General features: G+C 31.7%; 2 protein-coding genes across 2 annotated transcripts; one reads left to right on the plus strand and one right to left on the minus strand.

Annotated features, from left to right (window-relative positions):
* Window positions 1–11,184: 11,184 nt before the first annotated feature.
* Window positions 11,185–11,511, plus strand: LOC140450804 (death-associated inhibitor of apoptosis 1-like). Its single transcript, XM_072544477.1, has one exon. It carries the CDS (start codon window positions 11,185–11,187, stop codon window positions 11,509–11,511), a length of 327 nt encoding a protein of 108 aa, XP_072400578.1.
* An 8,839-nt stretch (window positions 11,512–20,350) lies between these two features.
* Window positions 20,351–21,707, minus strand: LOC140449567 (uncharacterized). Its single transcript, XM_072542775.1, has 2 exons — window positions 21,112–21,707; window positions 20,351–20,899 (listed from the first exon to the last, which is right to left on the minus strand). Exons 1-2 carry the CDS (start codon window positions 21,204–21,206, stop codon window positions 20,359–20,361), a joined length of 636 nt encoding a protein of 211 aa, XP_072398876.1. The 5' UTR covers window positions 21,207–21,707; the 3' UTR covers window positions 20,351–20,358.
* Between the last annotated feature and the right edge of the window lie 1,662 nt (window positions 21,708–23,369).

Below are 23,369 nucleotides of genomic sequence, written 5' to 3' on the forward strand. Positions count from 1 at the left end.
TCCCACTACGATTGTTAAGTTATGTACATACAGCTGTCTGCTGTAGTACGCTGCTTGATCCGGTACTTTAGACAGCGGAAGGTTTTTTTGCAAGTCAAATGATAAAGTCAATAAATAAGGCTTAGATTCCTTCAATAATGCAAAAAAGGCTTTCGCTCTAAACTTGTCAATTCTTTTAGCGGCCATGAAGGATTGCTTCACCGATGGTGTCGTTTCCTTTGAGATTTTTTCAGTGAGTGAAATACATATCGAACACATGTCCGTCTGTGGCGCCTTAAATGAAATTTTGAATTTTCTATTAAAAATCATTCGAAAATATCCTTTTTTAACTGTCTCTCTGGTTTGGCTTGAGCGTTGTAAATTTTCCACAGTTTATTAATGCTCAGATCACCTGATGCATACTTGCGCTCACTTCGACCCCTACAGTAATGAGACTCCACGCATTTTATACTTTTAATAAATTCGACCACGCTCCTCAGTTTCTCTTTATATAAATGCGTTCGTTTGTCTCCTCCCCTTTTCTCACATGCAAGATTACTTTCCTCTCTAAAATTGTTCATTGTAGTTCGGAGTCGGCCCCTTGTGATCCCCAAGGCATTAGTGAAAGTCTTTTGGCAAACGGGTAACTTGCCATCTGGACCTTTTATGAAACACTTGCATGTATTTGCCTTATTACGATTTACTCCAGTTTTTGGGCGACGTCTGCGAAGAGGGTTTAAATCTAGGAATTGCAGTATAAAGGTGTCTTGTTTAACTTTCTCTTCATTTTTATGAAAAGCTTTATAAAATGCCATCACATCCGCAATATTGAGTTTTGTGCACTGGTAGGCTCTCCCGTCATGCTTGCATGTTGGCATTTTAGGCGCCTTCGTTTCCCCATACCTACAAATAAATTAAACTCACATTCTGTTCTAAATATCTGGTAATTAACAATGAAAATTATACATGTTCCCTGCGAAGCATGTTGCACTCACGACAGACGACATTTTTTCTTCTATATAGATTTAAAAATATACTAACCTTAGCCGTTTTCTCACATGTCTCGCCCATTTCTCTGGTTGTGCGATTCTTTTTCTGCACTTTGTAGGCGTTAATACTTCTGGTGTTGTCTCCATTTATTATTAAAATTCAAAAACTTTAGAAAATAATGTTCGTTTTCTCAGCTTTGACACTAGTATGATCGCCATCTTAAAAATCACCGACCACGTGATACAATCCAGCGCTCTGATTCGTGCAGAGGGATATTGGTTGTTTTGAATCCTACACGACCTTGGAGAATGGTCGTTTTGAAACAACAACCAATTTTTTCGATTTAATTTCAATGGAAGTTTGGTAGTTATGTTACGAAATTTAGGCATAGCGGGATGCGTCTTTTTACAAGGAATCCAGTGGCGTATGCAGGTCAGATTGCCCAAAAACTGGAGATTGGTTGTTTTGCAAGTAGAGGTCTCATATACAGTATAATTTTTTTTATAGCTACCCACCACCAATTATGTACAGTCAACCTAGTTACTTATATACAAAAAAAAATAAATACCCCGGTTATACACAACTGATCCTAGATGATCTGAATTTATAAATAATAAAATATAAGAAAATTTTAATGATTTGTCCTAAAAAGGTCACTTTACTGGCCTACTAGAGAGGTAACCCTGTACTTCGGCTTTCAATTAAATATTCGGCTAAAGTAAAGAGGACACTATCCTGAAGGGATAGATGTCCAAAGGTTTAAATATATAATAATACAATAACAATTAATAACTCTCTGATTAAATGTGTGCACATTAAAAACCTCTACCTGTAGTTGACAATTAGTCCTTAAATGTTATTCAGTAAATTATTTAAAAAAAAAATGACGGTTCGTATTATTAAATGAAATAGTAGAAGTTAAATATACAAAAAAAATATTACACAAAAAATGATTAAAATTAGTGAATAAGACTTAATACAAATAAATAGTGTTCCACACTCTAAATGGGGGAGATCGTTCCGACTGGTTCCCTGAAGTTGTCCGGGAATAGTTTCAGAGAGGTCTGGACCTCTAAAGGAACAGCTATGGGTGACGGACAATTGTGTAAATCCAAATTTATATTTCTTTCCTTTTTAAAACCAAAATCCAAAAAAAAAACAAAATACCAAATTTTTCCCCTGACTTCTGCTTGACTCCCAAAGGTAGGCTAAAAAAACATTTGTTTTATAGATCTTTCTTACCCTTGATACAGAGTAGGGAAAAACACAAGGTTTATAAACCTTGAAAGGTTTTATAAAGGTTACTAATGAAGTATGAAAGCAAAAAACTTAATGGTTTTTGTAAATGATGTGACCTTCGCATGGTTTGACAATATTTTAAGTAAAATGGATTAATTATATCGACAATTTTAACAAAAAGCATGACATGGATAATAATATATTTTATGATATAAAGAACGGTACAAGACAGAACATTTTTATCGATACTCTTAATAGATAATAAATTGTTTTAACGATAGATAATTATGTTTTTTAATGCCGGGAAGTAAAATTAAAATACATATGATTTTATATCAATAACACTTCGATTTAGATGTTGAATATTTCTTAATGAAATGATGGAAAACAGATAAATATATCGAATCAACTGAAAATTGACAATACTATAGGATCTCAAAATGGCTGATGGTTTTTATATTTTCGTTTTATTGATAATTGGATACACCTACCGGTTCAGAGTGGCTATAAACCAACCTGGATACTTTCTCCCCAAAAAACCCCAAACTAAAACTTTCTGCTACTTCTTCATAAAAAACTTTAAAATTCAAAAAAAAAACCTTTTAAGACAACTCTGTCCCCTACCTTTGAACTCAAGTGCCTTTCACGAACGTCGAAGCAGAAGTGCGCAATGGACACGGGTTTTGAGCTAGCTAAACAATAGTTGCAAACATGGACGCTGGGTGTCGCTGTTTACTACGCAACTTAAAATTTAAAAATTTAGAAAATCATTAAGAGGATTTGAATTTAAAATTTTTATTTAGAAATGTTTAAGGATTATTGAAGTGACGGACTCGTTACATTACCCCCTCTCGTAAGTTATTTAATATTAACCAAGTAATGCCCTTCAAAATTGCTATAAGTTGAGCAGTATATATGCTACATATATTGATGGTAATTTAAACATAAATGATTGTTTTATCACAATCATATCTATCCTTTAGTTAAAAGAGTACCTCACAAAAACCATTTTGACACCAGGATGATTTTTTTCTAAATATCAAGTTCAAGTCTGAAGCTAAGCAACTAACATGAAAATTATCAGATTCAGCTTTTAGACATTTTTGTTTTTCAGAAAAAATTAATTTAAATACTCTGTAACATATGTGACAGAGTAGCAAATTATATTTTGGTATTTTATAATACTTAAACCATAAGCAATAGTAGTCATTAAGTGCAAAATATTCAAAATCCTCACACTATATAGTTGCCTGACGAAGTTCAGGTGAAATATTCAATTCTAGATCATAATTCTCAAAGTCACAAACTTTAAAAGGTTTATAAGGAACGGGGTTAGTTTTAATTTGCATCCATTTAATTTTACTAAATTTTTAAACTATTTTTTTCCGTTAACACCCATGGTAAAGGCGATTTACTAATAAATTTTGAAATCTCGTGTGATTTCGATAATGGTGCTTATGCATAAATTTTGTAGACTTTCCAACTTGAAATCTGAAAAATGAATTAAGCTATGTGTTATACTATAGTGACCCCCTGGTAAAGTATCAAAAGTGTTGGACAGTAAGTACCGTTTGTAATCAAAAGGGTTTAAGGCTATTTTACTTTGCACAATACTGTAAACTTCATGTAATTTCGATTGTATACAAAACTGTGTTGCATAAAAAAGTGATTTTGATTCGATTGTTTCACGAAAATTTTTCAAACAATTCAAATAATCATCAAAGTTAATTTTAGTCTGTAAAAAATTCATCTTAACCCCTTTTGACTTTTTAACATCTTTCTCTCCAGTCACTTTATATGTATATTGCTTTGAAAGATGACCTACGAAGTGTCATGATTTTTTAGTTATTCTTATCTTTCATTAGACTGGGCACTTTTTTGTTTACTAAAGGAATATTCCAAGGATTCTTTGAAGGAAAATCGCTTGTATCAAATCTATGAATGTCAGTCTTAATCATTTCCTCGTATACATCATTACATTGACTTCCATAAATCAGTCCATCAGTATCAATATAAAGCAATTTATTTTGATTTAATGGAAATTTTTGTAACATATAGTCATAATGAAATTCATATATGCAGGTTTTAGACAGTTCTAAGATTGCCATTCCAACATACAATGTTTAACCAAGCCATTTGCTTAAATCTCAATACCTTATGAATTCTAGTAAGAACTAATCCATGTGATATAGCCTGTTTTAGGTTCCTGTAGTGAATAACGTAGTTAGTTTTATTGTACAGAGTGGACAAGAGGTTTGCAATGTTCTACACAAAACGGTAAATCTTTCAGGTAATCATGTAAGTTTTCTGGGTAAGAAAGATCAACTTCAAGAATGTATCCCTTTTTCGCATCGTGATATATATCGTATAATGGAAACCTCCATAAGGGAGTGGTTCACTCATCACCCAACCATATAAATTGTTAACATCAAGGTACATGAGATTTTAGAGGGTTTAGATTGATCGTAATTCATCATGTATTTGTTGTTAGCCTCCCCCATACGGTTACAATACTGTGATATACCTCCACGTATACCTCGTTCATAGAATAAAAGCATATCAACATCTTGTATAGTTTCCAAGTGACATCCTGTATACTTAAGCATTGCATCCCATGTGAAACCCGGGATGGTATAATAGTGTCCTGGATCTAACCCATATGTTTTGAGGCATGTGTCTCGAAAAGATTCGAAAACTACAACCAAAAGAAGTATATCTGTCTTCATGTATAATTTAAATCTTATCTATGCTCATCGTTCATTTTATTGTAAAAATTTTCTGTATGCACTGTAAAATCTAGGGTGCTCGGTAAAAAGAGTTTAAGTCAATTTAAACAACTTTTCAGGAGAAGCCAAAAACGATAATTAATTGCCATATCTATTAAATCGTAGTACATAGAATTGTTATATTTACCTATTTTACTTTGTAAATAATAATCTTAAAGAATATATATCGTGTTTTTTTTAAATAAATGGAAAAGACAAAAAAATGAGACTTATATTATTTGGATCACGTGTACAAAATGACTTATACTATTTTGCTCAGTCCAAAAAAGCTGTTGTTTATGAAAAAAATAAATACCAACATATTTATGCAATATTTATTAAAAAAAAAAAAAATCAATATAAAATAATTAAAATAAGAATAATGCAGTTGCGACAGACCAATGGTAACGTCTCTTAACCTTTTCGCTGCGGAGCGACTGAGAGGATCTGCATCCCGTCGCTGCGGCGCTAATAGACGTCTCCCGCAGTGAAGCAAATATTTTTGGTTTTTAGGTTACAGTTGACTTAATTTTCGGAATTCTATGATTTTTTTTTACTTTATTATTTTATATATATATACATATATATATATATATATATATATATATATATATATATATATATATATATATATATATATATATATATATAAACTAACGGAGACTAAACATTTCATTTTACCATAAATATGAAAAATAAAGGATTACAGGCTCGAAAAAAAAAAACTAAATAACCCAAAAATCAATTTTAATAACAAAAAAATGGCACAAGAAAAATTTAAACTAATGATTTTTCTCAAAAAAATACAAATACAAAATAATTTTAAACTTATCTGACATTACAGATTTCGTAGAGTATGATATTTTTCAAAACAAGGTGTCACGTACAACCCGACATCGCATGGTTCGCACATGTAAACGGTTTCTTTCCGCAATTTATTTTTGCTACAAACAAAACATCTTTTTCTGCTTATCGAGTGGTTTTGGTTTCTTAAGGCAATTTTTGTTGGGAAATGTCTACCAGTTAAACGATATGGAGCTGGATTTTCTGCTCTTCTTGGCCTGTATACGAAGTCATCTAAATTTAATTCAATCATTTGCGAAATCAAATTCAACTGAAATTTGGCTACTGGCATCTTCTTTTTTGTGGCATCTTGGAATAAGATATGACTATTTAGCAGTGTCATATCCATTATATGGAAAAAGACCTTTTTGTACCACTTGGTGGATCTTCTAACACTTTCAATTGAGCTGAGCAGCATGTCTGTTTTATCTACAGCTCCCATATTTTTATTATAATCAATAACACATTGCGGTTTTACTATTGGTCTATTTGTTTTCCTATCAGTTTTTCCGGTATCTACTACATGTTTGTCATGTGCTGTACTAAGCATGAATACGTCTCGTTTATCACACCACTTAATAGCAATTAGTTGGTTTTTAGCGGTACGAAATACAGACTCACCCCTTTTTAACTGTTCCTCCATTTTTGGTTAGCGGTGAAGCGGTTAGCCCTCTTGCATATATGCGTTTCCCGCACATCTCGTGCACTAATGAAATTACGCAAATATGCGGTTCCCGCAGTCAAAGGGTTAACAGAGAAACGTATTACTCTGCGTCAGATGAATCTTCATCATCTGGAATCACATCGACAGCATCAGTTGTCTTTAAATTCTTATAAAAATCGTGAAATGCTGGACTTATCAGAGCAAGAAGATCCAAAATATCCTTTTTCTTCTGCGCTGATATAGCAAGAGTGCTTTTATACAAATTGCTGGGTACCAACCTAGTATCAGTTTGACCTCTACGTAGTACACTTAGTTTCATAATTCCTCTTTTTCATCAAGTGATGTTTTATAAAGAATAATTCCCTTTTCTCTTGTATAACGAAACCATTTTACTTCAAACCAGTTGAAAGGATTGCCTCTTGTATCTTTTTTATGTATTACACACTTACTTTTCAAAAGATCTGAAAAATTTAAGAAGTCACCATGGTAAAGTTCTACAACATTGAATTTTTTCTTTTTGACTGTACTCCTCACTAGCTGATACCAGTCGTGCGGATGGCTTATTGGAACACTTAACCGTTTTTTTTTGTTTTTCGATCAATCCATGATCAATATCACACTCCATATGACTGTGTCCACTCACCATGAATTTATGGTCAATAACTTCTAAATTAGGATTATTTTGCATAACCACTAAAAACATCGTAGCAACATGTGAATTTTTGTTCTGACCACCGCATGTATCCGAGTACAGAGTTACTTTGGAAACATATGGTGGTAGTGATATTAATTCTTTATAAATACATGTAGCTATATTGTTACCTCCCCGTCCTCCTTGACCTTCGTGCCACGTGTAACATGCTAAATTTCCTTCTCCATTCTCATGAATCGTTAGGTTAAACGTCCATAGTTGTCTTTTGTAAAAGGCAACTGAAGAATTTACGTATGGAGTTGGGAGACACTGCTGTAAGTCAAAAGTATAGCATCTAAAAGTACTATCACATTTTGCTTTTTCTGTGTCGCTGCTCTTCATAACATATGCAGTATCTGCAGCAGTGTGATGAATTCTTATCTCCTCTTCTATTTTAGTTTTATCATCTTCGCTTTGGCACGTATCTACTTTCGGTTTTTTAAATGAAATATTCATTTTATTAAACTCTCTTTCATAAATCGGTCTAGAGACAGGTGATTCATTTTCTGCGCAGTACAAATTGTACATTATCTGAAGATTAAGATGGCATGGCAAATACAATCTACTACTTTCTCGTCGAGTATAATGAGATTAATATAAGGGAAAAGAATTTATGTGAGACTTGACTGCATTAATTTTTTCTTCATTATGCTTGTTAGCAGAAGGATTACGACCTCGCTGGTCATCAGTGGTTCTTCCTGAAGTATTTGAATCCCTATTTGCAATAGCAAGTGTAATAAACATATTTGTCTCATCATATGTGTTTCATACCTAGAAGCTGGAACAGTTGCTTTTTTTCCTTCAACTGCACTGTTAGAGTCACTACTATCTGGCATATAGTTTTCATTCCCGTCACTATCATCATCTGAAGAAATATTACTGTTGATGACATTTGATGCAGATGCTAATCCATCATTTATACTATTTTCAAGCAGTTCAACGTCCCCTGCAAAAGAAATAAATATATTTTGAAGTTTAACAGGTCGGGCGAGTTATTGTTAATTAATTTGAATAGGTATTAAATGGAGACTATCTGTATTCGATGAAGTTTCAGGTGTATCATCCACACTATTTTTATCAGAAACACCCAGTCCATTTCTGATATCAGTTTCTAAAAAAAAAAGAAATTAGTTAAAAATTTTGTGCATATAAAGAACATAAATCATATTAGAACAGAAAGTCTGAATTTTCATCTGTTATAATCATTTACATACATTGCTGTGTCTAATCTTGTCAGTACCAAATCTAAAAATATGCAGTATCAAAACACCCTAATTAAATATATCAATACTTTCTGAAACGGTTTCTTAACATACAAAAACTTTTATCACTTTATTTTGAGGTTATCCATTTTGTCTTAACCATCATATTGTACTGGCGTAAATAATTTCACAAATAATATTTTTACACTTACCTGTATTATTGGCAAAATGCTCAACATTCATGTTTATTAACTTCATTATTCTCTTAGTTCGTGATAACATTTTTATGTTTTTCTGCAACCGTTAATCGAAATACCCTGTGCACTGGTTAAAAAATATTTGCTTAGTAAGCTTAAAACTAAAACACTTGTCTGAAATCGACCTCTTATCTTAATATAAGTCAGATCGCCTTACTTGCCTGTTATCAACTTTTAATGGTCAAAACAGTACATGTCGACATGTAATTAGAGCCAAGAATAGTTCACAAATTCGAAGTATATAAACAGTATAAGTTGACATAAACTGTTTTTACCAAATTAAAAGTTCATTTAACTAGTTGTACTAAAAAGACCAAATAATTATATTTAATTTATATTACCATATTGACTTGTTCTATTAATACCAAGGTAAAGATATAGTCTATTATAGTCTTATTCGGCAAAAATAATATTTTGACCATTTTTGACTTAAACGCTTTTTACCGTGCACCCTAGAAATATCTGTATGCTCTTTATTAATAATTATTCCTGTTTGTACTCTACTTTGAAAAATGAATTTGCTTTACTTCTACGTCTAATATTTAGCCCACCACCCGCAACAGAATTCAATTTTGAAGTATAATTAGAAATCTTTTAAGGATCCCTACATCGGTTTGAAGTTTTCGTAGCGTCACTATACGTAAATCACCATCCTTAATAGCTAAATTGCATAAACATATATGTTTTGTACTTGCTTTATCCAATTTTTTTCTCTATCTGAACAACGCTTTTTAAAAAAGAAAAGTAATTTTTCAGCTTTATCAAATTTTTTAATTATATCACTACTAAGAATAGTGATTTCCTCAGAATTCATTTTTTAAAATTTGGAATATGAAAAATCTACTTTTTTACTTAAATTTCAATTATTTCAAATGCCGCTGCTGGATTTAGCTTGCCCGTGGCACACACACTGGGTTACGGAGTCTTTACAATATTTACATTTCTTTCCCCCTCCTGATTTACCTAGCCATATTTGAAAATGGTCGTAGTTATCGTATCTGATATTGGCTAGAGGATGTTTAGCTTTCCGACCAACACTACTAGTACCGGGATGTACCGACTGAGAAGATGGTCGACCAACAGAACGTCTTTGTGTATACGCCACAAGGCCAGCAGCTATCTGTTCACGAAATTGAGGTAATTGGTAGAATTTCTCCTTTGGTTCATCACTATTAGTAGATTTATTAGCATGGACTCGACTGTATAGATGTATGCGTTTGTTGCGGCCATGTCTATTAGATGATAGAACGTCCGAATAATTGGATTCCTAGTCTTGAGTCTGATGTGATAACGACCCATCAGTCCATCCATCAAGTCTACGCCACCCATGTGACTATTATACTCTCGTATTATTTGTGAACATCCTACTTCCATGTACTTTTTTCTTTACGATCATATCGTGATATTTTAGCTGGTAGAGTCTCTACCGGATGGTTTCTAGCAAATGGTTCAATCAAAACGTATGTTGAAGCTACTCTTACGTTTTTATTACCTTTACATTGTACCGTATTCACATCGACACCCTATGCAGTGCCAACATATTCCATGGAATCTCCTCTTTCTGCATCCTTTGTTTCTTTATCACGTGGCAGTTTACAATTTGGAATTCGATTGATCCTTATAGTGCATAAATGCCTCTTGCACGAAGATATATTAATAAAGGTAATGAGGTATAAAAATTGTCAAAGTATATTATATGATGGACGAAATTAGGCACTGTTTGAGACAATCGTACAACTACATTACCTGTAGCACCAAGATCTGGAGTACCAGGTAAAATGATATTGTCACCTGCACCATTGTATATCTCAAATCGGTAAGCATAACCATGTGAGTCGCATAATACAAAAAGCTTTAGTAGTATAGCAAGCGGGGTTCAAACGCACTTTGGTAACCTGTCCATCAGGGTCTCCGATGCGAAGGTATCGATGCCATGATTTGACCTTGGGGGTGTACAAGAAGTACAAGAAGTGATCGACAATGACCAGAGGGTTGTAAGAACTGGTCGCTTATCGCTTGATCTCTTCTTCTTCTCTCCCGAAGAAGTGATCAACAATGACCAGAGGGTCGTAAGAACTAGTCGCTTATCTCTAGATCTCTTCTTCTCAGCCGAAGAATTGTCACCTACGTTACTTGTATGTTTTTACACCTGTCTCACTTGTCTCTTCTTTGTCTTACCTGTCCTGAATAAGTAAAAGAATCGGTCGACAATGACCAGAGGGGGTGTCTTTGAGTGGAACGGACCACCTTGTATGTCGAGTGCAAAACTCATCGCTTATCGCTTCATCTCCTCTTCTTTTAGTTAAATTTGTACAGGGTGATTGAAATAAATGAGTATTGAGACTTGGAAATTTTTTTTGGTAGTGGCGAGTCAAAAAATAACTTGTTGTGTACAGACTTGCTTAGTCGTATCTAGCCTAGCCTAGCCTAGCCTAGCCAATGTCGTTTTTACTCTTAATTTATAAACGATGATATAATTCATAAATATATTATACTACTGATAAGATTTATTATTTAAATAAGTGTATCCAGCGAAATTTTTTTAGTCTACAATATGTGTCTTGAAGTACACATGCTAAATCTAGACGATTTTTATTCAAGGCTTTTAACCTATCAAAAGTGGAAAGGAAAGAAATCTGAAGTAGAGTTAGCTGCTTGTGGATTTTACTTTCTTGAAATAGAAGATATAGTTAAGTGTTTCAAGTGTGGTGTAGAGATTTACAAATGGGAATCAAATGACAATGTAATTGAAGATCACAAAAAGTTTAGTCCAAATTGTACTTTTGTGGAAAGAGTGTATCCTATTTTTCTTAGAATCAACAATAACGTTATCAAAGATAATTTGAGTGAGAAGAAGAATGCCTGTACCTGTAAAACATAAATGTCCAAAGTGTGATGCAGATACTGAAGAAAGAAATGAGTTGTGTATAAATTGTGAATTGGAACAGATATACAAGGAGGAGAGTGGTGCTAAAAATATACCAAGTAGAATGTTTGTAAAGAGACATAGACCACAAAAATAAAAATATATTAATAAAGTAAGTATAGCAAGCGGGGTTCAAACCTACTTTGGTAATATCAGAGCATGCCTGTACCTGTGCAATATAAATGTACAAAGTGTGGTGGTGAAACTGAGATACCAAATACACCTTGTGTAAATTGTTACTTAAAAAGTGTATACAGACAATTTGGTGGTGACAAAAATAGCCCAAGTCATATATTTATACAAAAATAACTATGCCGGTACCTGTGAAGTATAAATGTCCAAAATGTGGAGGAGAGACTGACATATCTAATACAAATTGTATAAATTGTGAGTATATAAAATTATTGAAATTGAAATCTGGTGCTAAGAATATACCAAGTAGTATGTTTGGGGAAATGTGAGGTCATTTGTTTAAATAAAAAAAAAATATATATATATAAAGACTGATAGTAGAATAATTATTTACTAATTTGTAAATAGTTGATGAATATACTCTGAAGATGTTAAACGCTGCCATTAATAAATTACCTTTTGAAATGCACATCCCTGGAGGTTATAGGTTTTGTGGACCCGGAACCAAATTACAGAAACGACTAGCAAGAGGAGATAGGGGAATAAATGGATTAGACGAAGCGTGTCGTGAACATGATATTGCATACTCCCAAAACAAAGAGTTATCAAAACGACACGAAGCTGATAAGATCCTAGCTGAAAAAGCTCTTGAACAGTTTCGATCAAAAAATACAGCATTTTCTGAAAAGGTGGCTGCACTTGGTGTAGCTGGTGCAATGAAAGCAAAAGTGAAATTAGGTATGGGTCTAGGTTCTACTAATTATAAAGCTGTAACAAAAAGTTGTAGTAAAGAATTGAACAAGGCTAAAAATATGTTGGAAAAACTAACTGAAAATATAGACCACTGTACTTTATTACTCCAAGGAATAACTATTTCCAAATCAAGAAAACGCAGACAAAATGTCCAGCAGAAAAAAAAATAAAGAAAAAATACAACAAAAGCTTTTAAATCATAAAAGAGTAAAACAATTAGAAGAGAATATGGATATCCAAGATGATTTTTCTGTAGTGAGCCCTGTAGTTTCTAAAAGAAGAGAAAAACGAAAAATAATTGATGACAATTTAATTGTTGTCAAAAAACCAAAAATCGAATCATTAAACAATACTCAAAAAAGAAAACGAGACGATGAAGATGAGGATGATGATGATGATCAAGAAAAAAAAAAGTTAAGATATAACAATAAACTGTATTAAATTAAAAAATATATAATAAAAAAATATGTATCTTTTTTTCTTTATCTATTTCCTCCTAACCTAGGTATCTCTGGTAACGGAAATGGTAGCTCTCGTCGACCAAGGAATGGACCATCTAAAATTCGATTTCCAGTTATATGTTGTTGTACAAAGGCCGTTCCATCACCAGCTAATTTTTCATAGAGTGGTGGCGGGTACCGTGACACATACTTTTCATATTCAAGTATCTTAAAGTTTCGACATGCTGAAACAAGTTGACCTGACATATGGGTCAAAACTGGATTTGTAACACCCATGATTAATTTTAAGAGAATACAGTAACTAAAGCAAAACTCAAAATGATCTCGCATTTATATCGTATATTTAAAAAAATCACTGACGTATTCTCCACACTTTATGCAAAACATTGTATACAAATCAGAATTTTAATAAAAAATAAATAAATACTGTATTGTTGTTAGTTGGTTAGTAACAGCCAAGATGATTGGTAATAAGAAAAAGACAAGAGAGACCTCTAAAAGAAAGGTCGTACATAAAAGAAAAGGTTCCAAAAAAAGAATTTCAAAGCAAAAGTCTTTTAGTTTATTGAGAGTAATTAGAGATATTAGAAAGAAACTATTGGAAGGCAAACCAAAAACATTAAGAGAAGCTATTCAACAAGCATTACGAATTGTTAAATCTTACAAGAATATTAAAAAACCACGAGTAATCCAAGTTCCAAAAACTGGGAGTATATTACCTCTAATACCGATATTTGCTGGGTTGAGCGCATTGGGCACTATTGCTGGGGGTACATCAGCTATCGTGAAAACTATTAACGACGCAAAAGCAGCTAAAGAAGATTTACTCGAAAAACAACGTCATAATCGTAAAATGGAAGCATTGGCAATTGGAAAAGGTTTATACTTGAAACCATATAAAAGTGGAATGGGTATTTTTTTATGAATAAGAAAATGGATCAAATAAAAATTCCAAAACATGCTTTGACAAATGTAGAGTTACAAAAATATGCAAAATTAATGAAAATCCCACATTTTAGAGGTGTAATGATGAGAAATGGGTTTCCGAAAAAAATTTGGCAACATGAGAGTGGAATTATTAATTTAGATAACAAAGACGGTCCTGGAACTCATTGGACAGCTTACAAGAAGAATAAATCCAAAGTCGTATATTTTGACAGTTTTGGCAACCTGAGACCACCGTTGGAAGCTATATCATACTTTAATTCAAATGGCTATTGTCAAATTGTTTATAATCATAAAATTTATCAAACTTATAACACTGTAAATTGTGGACAATTGTGTTTAGATTTTTTAAATAAATACCCTTTTTAAAAGAATATTCTTTTATTTACTCTATGATTATCGTTTGAACATGTCGTACACTTTTGTGTTATCTGGAAGAGAATCGGTGTTATCAACAAAAATTTACCCACCAATTATTTTAAACGAAAATGAACAGTATGTACTAGGTTTAATAGATTTCATGTCATACAATACAATTCCAAATGTAGACCAAACAAACAACAAGTTTTATATAGATGGTTACGATATAACGATTCCACATGGTTCTTATGAAGTCGAAGATCTTTCAAATTATTTAACTGAAAAAATAACTGAATTAGAATTAAAAGTAGATCAAACACCAGATAAAGATGATACAGAAATTAATAAAGGAAAGAGTCAAGAAAAAAATAATACAATTGGTAAAGGTGTGCCTAGAAAAAATCATAATATAGATCAACCTACAAGTTTGATATTGAGAATTAATAACAATACGCTCAAATGTGAAATAAAAAGCAACAAAGTAATCCATTTTGAAAAACCAAATACCATTGCTCCCTTATTGGGATTTACACCAAAACGGCTCTCACCTTTAAAGACTCATGTAGCTGAGAATCCTGTGCATATCACAAAGGTTAATTCTATTTGTGTGGAATGTAATCTAATCACTAATTCATACGTCAATGAAAACCAAGGTCATATCATCCACATGTTTTATCCAAATGTCTTACCGGGTTACAAAATTGTGGAAATTCCAAAAAAGGTAATTTATTTACCTGTCACAAATAGATATATTGATGAAATTTTCATTAAAATAGTTGACCAGGACGGTAATCTTGTTAATTTCACACGAGAAGTTATTACGTTAAGACTACATTTAAAAAAAGTATAAATAATGGTTTTAATTTACAACTGTAGCAAATTTAATCCAGGTGTGGACAGTGTATATAATATTAAGAGTGTTGATAAAAACATTAGTGACAAGCAGACTCTCAAACCGTTGACAACAGAAAACAAAGTCTTTTTAACCTCACTAGGATTTAAAATAAAACACAACAACTACGACAGTGACAGGGAAAAAGAAAAGAAATACTTGGTGTAGAATAAAGTTTTTTATTAATACTAGAATACTAGGGATTTTCTTGAGGTGTACTTGTAAGAAGAGTGAATATGAGTTTTAACATTTTAAATATTGGAGATCGTGTATTGGTTGACAATTCAGTTGTGAGTCGAGAAATGCACAGTCATTTACCCTATGCCAATGCAACTTTTAATCATTGTGATGAAATAAGAATACCAATTCAGACTCAAGATATATACACCCTACCTTCTGAGAGTTATCTGTATATTGAAGGACGTTTAACGAATGATGGGAAAGAAAGCAATACTTTGCGCTTTATTAATAATGGTTTGATGCATTTATTTGATGAAATACGATATGAAATTGGAGGCTGTGTAATAGATAGAGTGAGAAATTTAGGTATAACAACGACAATGAAAAACTATGCTTCGTTCACACAAACTGAATCTAATCGATACAACTGTATAGGTTGGAGTATTAGTGACACACCAACAGTTGCTGATAAAGCAGGAAATTTTAATGTTTGTATTCCACTCAAACTTGTACTTGGATTTTTTGAAGATTTTACAAAAATTCTTATTAACATACGCCAAGAACTCGTATTGATAAGAAGTTCAACTGATTTAAATGCAGTAATGTCTACAGTAGAAACTGAACTGAAACCAAAAGTGGAAATATTTAAATTAATATGGAAAATGCCTCATATTCAAGTGTCCGATTCAGAAAAGTTACGTTTATATAAATTTATTGAAAATGGGTCCAGTTTGGAGCTTGCATATAGAAGCTGGGAATATCATGAAATTCCTCTACTGCCTCAGACAATGAAATTTAACTGGAATGTAAAAACTACCAGTCTATTGGAGAGACCACGATTTGTTTTGTTTGCATTACAAACTGCCAAAAAGAATGCAATAAAAGAAGAGAACAGCTATTTTGATCACTGTAATCTTACAAACTTAAAGCTATTTCTAAATTCTGAAATGTACCCGTATGACAATTTGAACTTGAACTTTAGTAAAAGACATTATGCCCTTGCATATGAAATGTATGCACAATTTCAACCGTCGTACTATTACAAATCCATAGGAGATCCATGCCTTACTATGTTACAATTCTGTGCTGTTGCTCCGATATTTGTTATTGATTGCAGCAGACAAAATGAATCAATTAAATCAGGAAGTGTCGATATGAGAATAGAAATAGAAACTAATAAGAATATACCAGCTAACACAACTGCTTATTGTATAATTATACATGACCGTATTGTTAATTATAATCCTCTAACCAATGTAGTTCAAATGTTTTAACTGTAGTTCATCTAATGAAGCAAATCTTTGGGTTTTTAAGTATAAATAAAAAGTTAAAAAAAAAGTTTACTCTTATTTAACACCCTGTACACAATAAATATTTTCATAACCTTGTTGACATAAGTGTCTAATTGGGGGCTAGACTAGTACCAAATCTGAAAGCTGTTCAAGACCTGTTCAAAGCTGATCAAGACCTGTTCAAGACCTGTTCAAAGCTGTTCAAGACCTGTTCGAGACCTGTTCAAGACCTGTTCTAGACCTGTTCAAGACCTGTTCGAGACCTGTTCAAAGCTGTTCAAGACCTGTTCAAGACCTGTTCAAGACCTGTTCAAGACCTGTTCGAGACCTGTTCAAGACCTGATCAGAACCTGTTCGAGACCTGATCCAGAGCTGTTCAGAAGTTAAGCGAAAACCTACATTTTACGATGAATAAAGATTTGAAAAGACAACTTATAACTAAACGGAGAAACATCCAAAGTAAATTAAGACAATTAAAACAAGGACAAATAATCCAAGAAGATTTATTTAATCCAATTACAAAACACTTGAAAAATATCGAGAACAAGTTAAATAGTTCACAAAATTCCAGTCCAGAAAATGAAACAAAAAACGATGAACCTTTAAGGTACATTAAAAACGATGATGACGATAATGAAACTACTGACTTTGAAACAAGTGAAATCAAACAATCGATATTGGACAACATTGAAGTGGATGATATAAAAGAACAGATTAAAAATGATAAACACTCTGAAAATCGATTTGAAGATATTGCTAACCAGGCGCGTGTAGACTACTGGGATCAATATGATCCATTGCCTAGGAAATATATTACAAATATGCACGCTGATGTTCTAAACAAAGAATTTGATCATAAATATGGAATTCGATTTGATGAAACATCTGAAAAGCTACTGATTGGGAATTCTGAAATAGATTTAGATGGTGCTGATATTCTTTTAAAAAAGAAAAGGTACAGAGGAACACCAGGTTTATATGAGCTTTTGTTTAAGAAATATCCAGCTAGTTTTACAGATGAAGATGAGAATAACTATAAAAAGATAGTTGTAGCGACGAATGCTCACAGAAGGCATTACAGATCAAGTAAACAGATAGATGGTAGTAGATTAGAAAAATATAAAAAAATAATTGCACCAATAACAGAAGGTAAAGGATTGGTTATGAAAGTAAACAACAATAAAATCGATTACGTCCACTGGGATGATCCAAATGAACTTGTAGAGCGATTACGTTTATTACTATCTTCACAGCTAGCTGGCCATACAGGACATACAAATGAAATAAATTCAATTATTGAAGAACTAAAAGAGGCAAACATTGTAGAATAAATATCATGTATGTTAAAAGAGATATCGTTAATGAGTTACACAAACCTGCAAGAATTAACTTTAAAAGACGAAGAATTATTATAAAATCTCTTAATGATTTGTTCCAAGCCGACTTGATTGATATGCAAAAATATTCAAATACAAACAGAAATTTCAAATATATTTTGGTTGTAATAAATTGTTTTTCAAAATTTTTATGGGCTTTACCACTAAAAAATAAATCAGGTGTTGAAGTAGCCAAATGTATGGAGTATGTGTTTAAACAGTAAAAACCAAATAATCTTCAAACAGATATGGGAACTGAATTTTTTAATTCACATATGAAAAAATTGATGAAAAAATATAATATTAATCATTACAATGTATACAGTGAGAAAAAGGCTGCGATTGCTGAGCGAGTCATTCGCACGATTAAATCAATGATTTGGAAACAGTTTAGTTTCAACGGTACCTACAAATGGATTGATAATTTACAACAAGTTGTTATTGAATACAACAATAAAGTTCACAGAACAATAGGAATGAAACCAGTGGATGTTAAGAAGAAGCATGAAAAACTATTGTTAAACACTGTATACAATCACATTAAAATTGTCGATTTGGAAAGTCAAAAATTTCATATTGGTGATCATGTACGCATTTCAAAACATCGAGGAGTTTTTGACAAAAAATACAATCCAAATTGGTCTAATGAAATTTTCACTGTTTATAAAATAAAACTGGGAAACCCTATTACATATTATTTAAAAGACTATAAAGGTGAAGAAATTCTTGGGGGATTTTATAAAGAACAGCTACAAAAAGTTAAACATAAAGACAGTTATTTAGTTGAAAAGGTATTAAAGAGAAAGAAAAATAAAATTTTTGTCAAGTGGTTAGGTTTTGATAGTTCTCACAACTCATGGATAGATAAAAGTGACGCAATATAATAAAGAGGGGATAGAAAAATATGTAAAAGACGTTCCACTTGCAAGATTTTGTTTGTTGTTAGAGAATATCGAGAGAGAGAGGAAACATGTTCATTGTGGATATCCAAGGTTTCTCTTTTCCTGGAGAAGATGTATTTCTTTGTAGGGAAATTGCTATTTTAGATCCTACTACAGAAAAGATTATACACAGAATGGTTGTTTTACCAGTAACAGAAGCAATGATAAATAAGTCATATATAAAATGTATCGAACAACAATGTGTTCAAAACCATGGTTTAAATTGGCAATCTTGGCATTTTTGTGATACTCATCTAAAATATGAAGAAATTTCAAAATTTTTACACGACAACGTATTAGACGAAACAATATTGGTAAGAAATCATGAAACAAAAAAATATTTGGAAAAATTCATGGAAAATCGCATTGATTGTGTACAAGATGAACCTAATATACTTTCCGATGAGACTATGAATCATATTTTTAAATCACATCCATGTTTTCAACATAACAATGAAAATTTACAATGTGCTCTAAACAATGTATTTAATATTCATTATTGGTATAAATATTGTAGAAAGTGTTGACAATAAAAAAAAAAATAAAAAATTAAAAATAGTCTTTTATTAATAGATACACACAAGACATTTATTTTTAAATTGATACCAGACATGAAGCTTGTAAAACAAAAGACTACGCTTGATGTGGAGAATAATTTATTGGAACCAATTGAGAATAAGTTTAAAAAGCATGGAGTTTTGTTCCCTTCAACTATTCGATGTCTTATAGTTGGCCCTTCAAATTGTGGTAAGACCAATGTGATGATAAGTCTATTGGAACATGCTAATGGATTAAAATTTGAAAATGTGTATATTTACTCAAAATCATTAATGCAACCAAAGTACAAATATTTAGAAACTTTGCTGAAACCAATTAAAGGAATAGGATATTATACTTACAGTGGAAGTACGGATATAATGCACCCATCTGAAGCGAAGCCCAATTCAATTTTTATCTTTGATGATGTTGCGTGTGACAACCAAGATGTTATTCGTGAATATTTTAGCATGTCCCGACATTCTCAGGTGGATCCATTTTATTTGAGCCAGAGTTATGCAAAAATACCTAAACACCTTATAAGAGACAATGCAAATATTTTAATTGTATTTAAACAAGACGATTTAAACCTAAAACACATTTACAATGACCACGTCGGAACAGATATGACTTTTGAAGATTTTAAAAAAATATGTTCAATATGCTGGAAAGAAAATTATGGATTCTTATCAATTTACAAAGATAGCGACATTAATGATGGTCGATATCGCAAAAATATTGATCAATATTTTTTAGTAAAGTAAAAGGTGTAAATGAAATAAAATACATAGATAATAATTACAAAAGTATTTTATTTAATAAAATATAATTCTCACATACTTTTACTCCCCAAACCATCTGAAACACAAATAGTAAAATTTAGAATTATATCGAAACAAAAAAAAAAAAAATCACTTACTTTTCTATTTCTGGCTAAGGAAGTGTTCCATAGTCAGGTCTTCTAAATCTACTACATCCTCTGGATTTTGCGTCGTCGTCGTCGTCGTCGTCGTTGTTGGTATCTTCATCACTTTTCTTTTCTGTTTTTTTGTTGGGAGGTTCGTTGTTGTCGTCATTTGATGTGGCAGTTGCGGGATGAGACCAATTCGTTGGTGGAGAAGTCGTTGTTGGAAACGGAGAACTTGAAGTTGATGGTAAAATGGAAGGATACCCAGAAGAGTGTCCAAAATGAGAAAGAAGAGGAGGCGGAGGAAGATATCCTCTCTTCGTACCCACCAAATGTTTTTGCTGTTGATACTTCTCGAATTCCTCCACCTCATCATCTAACAGGTTGAATCTATATTTTTTACATATATTTTCCAGTACATGGAACTCTCCCTCGTTCTCAATTTTTAGTCTCATATACCTCAATGGAAGGTACCCAAATTTTTTCTTCAAGTTTTTGTTATTTGGTGAGTACGTTAACTCCACAAATATACGGTCACCCCTAAGTGACACATCCGTTACACCATATCTTGAATAGAAAAAAAAAAAAAAAAACGTAAATCAACCAACAGCAAACAAAATCATAAATCAAATCGAGAAAACACAATAAAATTATTTATAAATGTAAAGATCGATTGGAAAAACAATAATCCCATAAAATATTTATAATAAAAAATAAACCAGTAAAAACGAAATAAAATCATGTAGAACAAAATCACAAAAGGAAAAAAAAATACTTACATAAACAACTGCTTGACGATAACAAATGCATCCTTTATTGGTAAGTTGATTGGATCCTCGGTCATGATGACTAGTTGGCAAGGTACACCGCTCATTTTGATAGTTTAGTGTTCACTGACTAACTGATAGATCACTTTAAAATTAAACGAATTTAAATAGTAAGAATAAAAAAATACATTAACGTAATTGACCTATTTGATCTTTATTGCAATGCAGAAAATAGTACAAAACATGTTTATTAGTAAAAACGTTTATTATTCAAAACTTAATTTATGCTTATCTGAATAAAATGTGCTTATCTGCATATAATGTATTTTCGTGACCTATTTGACCTAAAAATGCAATTACGTCAGCGTTAGCCTTCAATATGTTTATTGCATGTATAATGTCTTTTCGATAAAGATAGAAAAATATAATCACGCTGAATAGCGTGTTGTTGAAATACGTCAATGGATTTTTTATGTAGTATAAATACTTCGTGTCCGATTTGACCGAAAAATATGTTAACATCAGCGTTATCTTTCAATATGTTTATTGTATACATAATGTGTTTTCGATGAAGAAAAATATAATCACGTTGCATAGCATGTTGTGGAAATGCGTCAATGGATTTTTTTTAATGTAGTATAAATACAGGATTGATTTTACTCGCTGGCATTTGTGTCTTGAAGTTTACGTTGGTCTTGAAGTTTACGTTGGTCTTTGAACATGAGTACTAAAGTGATTGATGAAATTTCCACTGAAATGGTGAAGAAGATAGAAACAGTAAGTAGATTAATTAAAACTAAAACTGATTTACAAAACTATATAAAATATTTGAAAAAACAAATTTTACTCTTAAAGAAATGTATAAAAAATAGGGCTACTTGTATTAGAAATTTTCATTGTGTAGAGGCGAATATGGCTATCCTTAAAACATATTTAGAAAATTTTAAAAACAGATTAAATGTTAGAAAAAATATTAAGAAAGGCTTATTGTGGCAGGATTTGGAATCTTGTTTTAATAGCAGAGTTAAGACAGGCGTTATCATAAATTTAAAATATAAAGACCCTAAACTATTTATGGAAAAGGCTTTTAAAAGTTTTTCAATTCAAATTAAAAAAAATTTAGTTTCATGTATGTTAAAAGTTAATGTAATTTTTTATGGACTTTTCATCAAACCTCAAGATGGTGAAACGTCTGTTAAACATTTTTCCACGAAAAATACAATAATTGATCAAAACACAAACATAAAAGATTGGTATAAAATCAATTGTATAGACACCGTTTTAAGAAAGTTTGAAGATTTTCAAGAAAAAGACAGTGGATGGGCACTATCCCACATTTTAAACTTAAAAGTTAATATAAACAAATATAATCCATTACTTGGTGGTATTTCAACATACGTTGAGCTACCTAAGTATATAAAGAATACTAGAAGTGTAATTAATGTTAGGAATTCTGATCCTTATTGTTTCCTTTGGTCAGTTGTTGCTGCCTTACACCCTGCCACAAAAAGTGTTGACCGAACATCATCTTATCCTCACTTTAGTAAAATATTAAAATTTGATAATATCAGTTTTCCCATTGATATTAAAGATATTCCAAAATTTGAAAAATTAAATAAACTTGCTATAAATGTCTTTACATTGGGAACAAGAAATGAAATTCTACCTTTGATATTTAGCCAAACAAATTTTTCTCCTCGAATAAATTTACTTGTATTAAATGCCATGGATAATATTGTAAATGATGATAATGAGGAGGAGGACAATTACATAAAACAGCGAGTATTTCATTTTGCTCATATTAAACATTTTTCAAGATTATGTGGCAAAAAAGTTGGGAACGTTCGAAATAAAAAATGGTTTTGTGAACGATGTTTTAATCATTTTAGCAGTGAGACATATTTACAAAATCATTTAGAGGATTGTTTTAAGATAAATTCTGTTAAAATGGTTTTACCTACCGAAAAAAATTATTTAATGAAATTTAAAAATTTTAATCATAAGGAACGTGTTCCGTTTGTTATATATGCTGATCTTGAAAGTATTCTTACAAAGTTTAACGATAATAATAATAATTTGAAATCTTGTTTAACTGAAAAGCATGAAGCTTTCAGTATAGCTTATTATTTTAAATGTTCATATGATGATTCTTTATCCTACTTACAAACATATACGGGTCGTGATTGTCAAACATGGTTTGTGAGAGAACTCAAAGAGATAGCTATGAAAATATATAGAGAAAATTTATTTCAAAAATTTCAAAAGGTTAT

This window comes from Diabrotica undecimpunctata, chromosome 9 (genome assembly GCF_040954645.1).
Source record: "Diabrotica undecimpunctata isolate CICGRU chromosome 9, icDiaUnde3, whole genome shotgun sequence".
In the NCBI taxonomy this organism is placed as follows: Eukaryota; Metazoa; Arthropoda; class Insecta; order Coleoptera; family Chrysomelidae; genus Diabrotica; species Diabrotica undecimpunctata.

Bases quoted from the DNA above. Each gene is read 5' to 3' on its own strand.
- LOC140450804 (XM_072544477.1), top strand. From the start codon at position 11,185: ATGTGTCTTGAAGTACACATGCTAAATCTAGACGATTTTTATTCAAGG.
- LOC140449567 (XM_072542775.1), bottom strand. From the start codon at position 21,206: ATGAGCGGTGTACCTTGCCAACTAGTCATCATGACCGAGGATCCAATC. The intron at 20,900-21,111 runs GTAAGTATTTTT...TTTCTATTCAAG, and splicing joins ATCGTCAAGCAGTTGTTTAT to ATATGGTGTAACGGATGTGT.